Consider the following 2,597-nt stretch of genomic DNA (forward strand, 5'->3'; position numbering starts at 1 on the left):
AGATTCTGTTAATGAACAAAAGTGACCTCTTCCAGGAGAAGATCTTAAACTCAGGAAGGCACTTGCGACTCTACTTCCCTAGTTACAAAGGTAAAGTAAAAAAATATTGGTATCAATTCTGGTTAGTTTTCGCTGTTAGTCAATCCAAAAATATGTGGAATTGTACTAGTCACATCGATAGAGGGGGAAAAAGGGGAAAGGTATTTATGGGGGTCATAAACCTCCCCCAACAGGCCAACGTCATGACAGAAATAACTAACATATATTTATTAAATAAAGTAAACTATATCCAAGTAAGAATGGTGTGTGGATGCGTGCAGAGATGGTGATAATGAGGGGTGTTGAGAGGTGCCAAAACAAATGAACACAGAAGCCCCAATGCCACAACCAAAAACAAAAAAAACACTTAAATACATTTTTGAATAAAGCTGTAACCTACCAAATTTGGAAAGTCAAGGGGTCTGAATACTTTCCGAAGGCACTGGTTATGTCTGGTTTTATGATATATATTTTAGAGCTCGAAAGTTGCCCCCTGATACGGTTTAAGCATTGTTTTAAGCAGTTCAGTTTTTTGTATTAAAGTGTGAAGAAAAAAAAATGTGGGAAAACCAGGAAAAATTTGGGTAGACAAAAAAATCATTATTAGGCAAATTTGAAATAGTTTCAAAAGGCTTTACTAACATTTTCTGTGCATGACAGCACTTTAGAGCCTGTGTCATCCTGCAGCACAGCATTTTGCGGAATGTTGAGGTCAATATTGGCTATGCACCCAAGAGGGAAAACGGTTGGGCCATCCTAGAAGTGTTTTAGTGAAATATAATAATTTTGCCATTTAGGAGACGTTTTTATCCAAAGCGACTTAGTCATGCATGTGTACATTTTTACATATGGCTGGTCCCGGGACTCAAACCCACTATCCTGACATTGCAATGCATGACAAGGTTACAAATGCTTTGTGAAGAATGATTTATTAAGCTGTGCTTATGCCACCCTTTTTATAAAGCACAGGTTTGTAATTAACAGTGGGTTATGGCATATTTGACATTGGTGGYTGTCACACAGTTATGCCACATTTATGAACCCTTTATAGAGCATGACATACGTTATACATTTTTGAACCCTTTATAGAGCATGACATACGTTATACATTTATGAACCCTTTATAGAGCATGACATACGTTATACATTTATGAACCCTTTATAGAGCATGACATACTATACATTATGAACCCTTTATAGAGCATGACAACGATGTATACATTATTATAGTGTTTAGACAGCTTATAAGCTGCATGTCATTTAAAGCTGGACTGGTTCTTCATATGAGAATCCCCTCGAACATACACCAGTACACACATTCCTTTACGCTGCCACATTCTTTAGACTGAACTACTGCAGTCCCCTGCAGCATGAGGGAAACCTACCATAGCATTCCAATGGAGTATCAAGATACAAGACAAGGCTGCGTCTCAAAGTGCATTCTCTACATGTGCACTACTTCTGACCAGAGGCTATAGTACCATTTCAGAACGCACCACTCAGAACCAGAATGTCTTCCAGGGGTTATCATGCAGACCGATAACACCTCACTTATACACAGCCTCTCTGGTCCTCAGGCTCATAACAGTCTTCCATATTCACTCTCGTCCCTCAAACTGAGGTGTGTAATAAAATGGAGTTGATTCAGTCTTCAGTGGAGCTGCAGGGTTGTTCTCTCTCTTTTTTCCACTCTATAAGACCAAGTTGTTTTGCGTGAACTTGTCACGGAACATCATTTCACTTGTTCACTGAGTCAGTCATCATGCCTAAATGAGACATTTATCTCCATACACTTGATTTTTTTCAAACCTTTCACGTGTCCATGATTTTGAAACATGCACACATCTAGCTAATACTGTATTTTAATTTAAGGACTATCTAGGAGCAAGCTCAGCAGACACTCACCGTTTTCCATTTTTAGACAGCAAACCCCATTGACGCATGATTGCTACTTAACATGTTTCCTTACAGCACTCTTGTACCGGAGTCGTCTTTATAACCGTGTGATGGAGATGATATGATATATGAATAAGCTACAAACTATAGAATGGACAGGGCGGGCTGAGAAAAATATTTGCCAGAATTTGTAACACCGGCTTTTTTTTTGAGGCCCCTTCATTGCCAAATGATCACAACACAAAAAACGAAATTTACTAAAACATGGGCTGAAGATGACCAGCCCATCAGGCATTGCCCAACTGCCCTATGGCTAGTAAGTTGTGGGAGATTGAACTTGAAATTCAACTTGTATACTCACTGAACTGACGTGACTTCTCTGCTACATCCCCTTATACAGGAGCCGACTGGACGTGGATGCTGCCTCACGTCACATCACTGCCATGTTTTGCGCCTGCAACAAGACCCCCAACAAGCTTGTCTTCAACCATTACACCACCGCCACGGACACCCACAACGTACGGGTGTCTTCCACGTCTCATGGACACCATCGTCAAGGAGAACTTGGAGCGTCCCGTTGCTATAAACCTGACCTGGTGCATTTGACTGCCAGTCGTCCTTGACACTTTCTAGATTTATTGATGATATTGTTTATATAATTT

At 40.1% G+C, this 2,597-nt stretch overlaps 1 protein-coding gene across 1 annotated transcript in view; it reads left to right on the plus strand.

Moving 5' to 3' along the window:
• Nucleotides 1–2,558, plus strand: part of LOC112081094 (cyclin-dependent kinase 14-like) — a 66,514-nt gene extending 63,956 nt beyond the window's left edge. Inside the window, exons 7-8 of the mRNA XM_070443797.1 lie at nucleotides 3–58; nucleotides 2,336–2,558. Coding sequence (XP_070299898.1) covers nucleotides 3–58; nucleotides 2,336–2,558 — 279 coding nt within the window. The remainder of the gene's footprint in view (nucleotides 1–2; nucleotides 59–2,335) is intronic.
• The last annotated feature ends 39 nt before the right edge of the window (nucleotides 2,559–2,597 follow it).

This window comes from Salvelinus sp. IW2-2015, linkage group LG6.1, assembly GCF_002910315.2.
Source record: "Salvelinus sp. IW2-2015 linkage group LG6.1, ASM291031v2, whole genome shotgun sequence".
NCBI classification, from domain to species: domain Eukaryota; kingdom Metazoa; phylum Chordata; class Actinopteri; order Salmoniformes; family Salmonidae; genus Salvelinus; species Salvelinus sp. IW2-2015.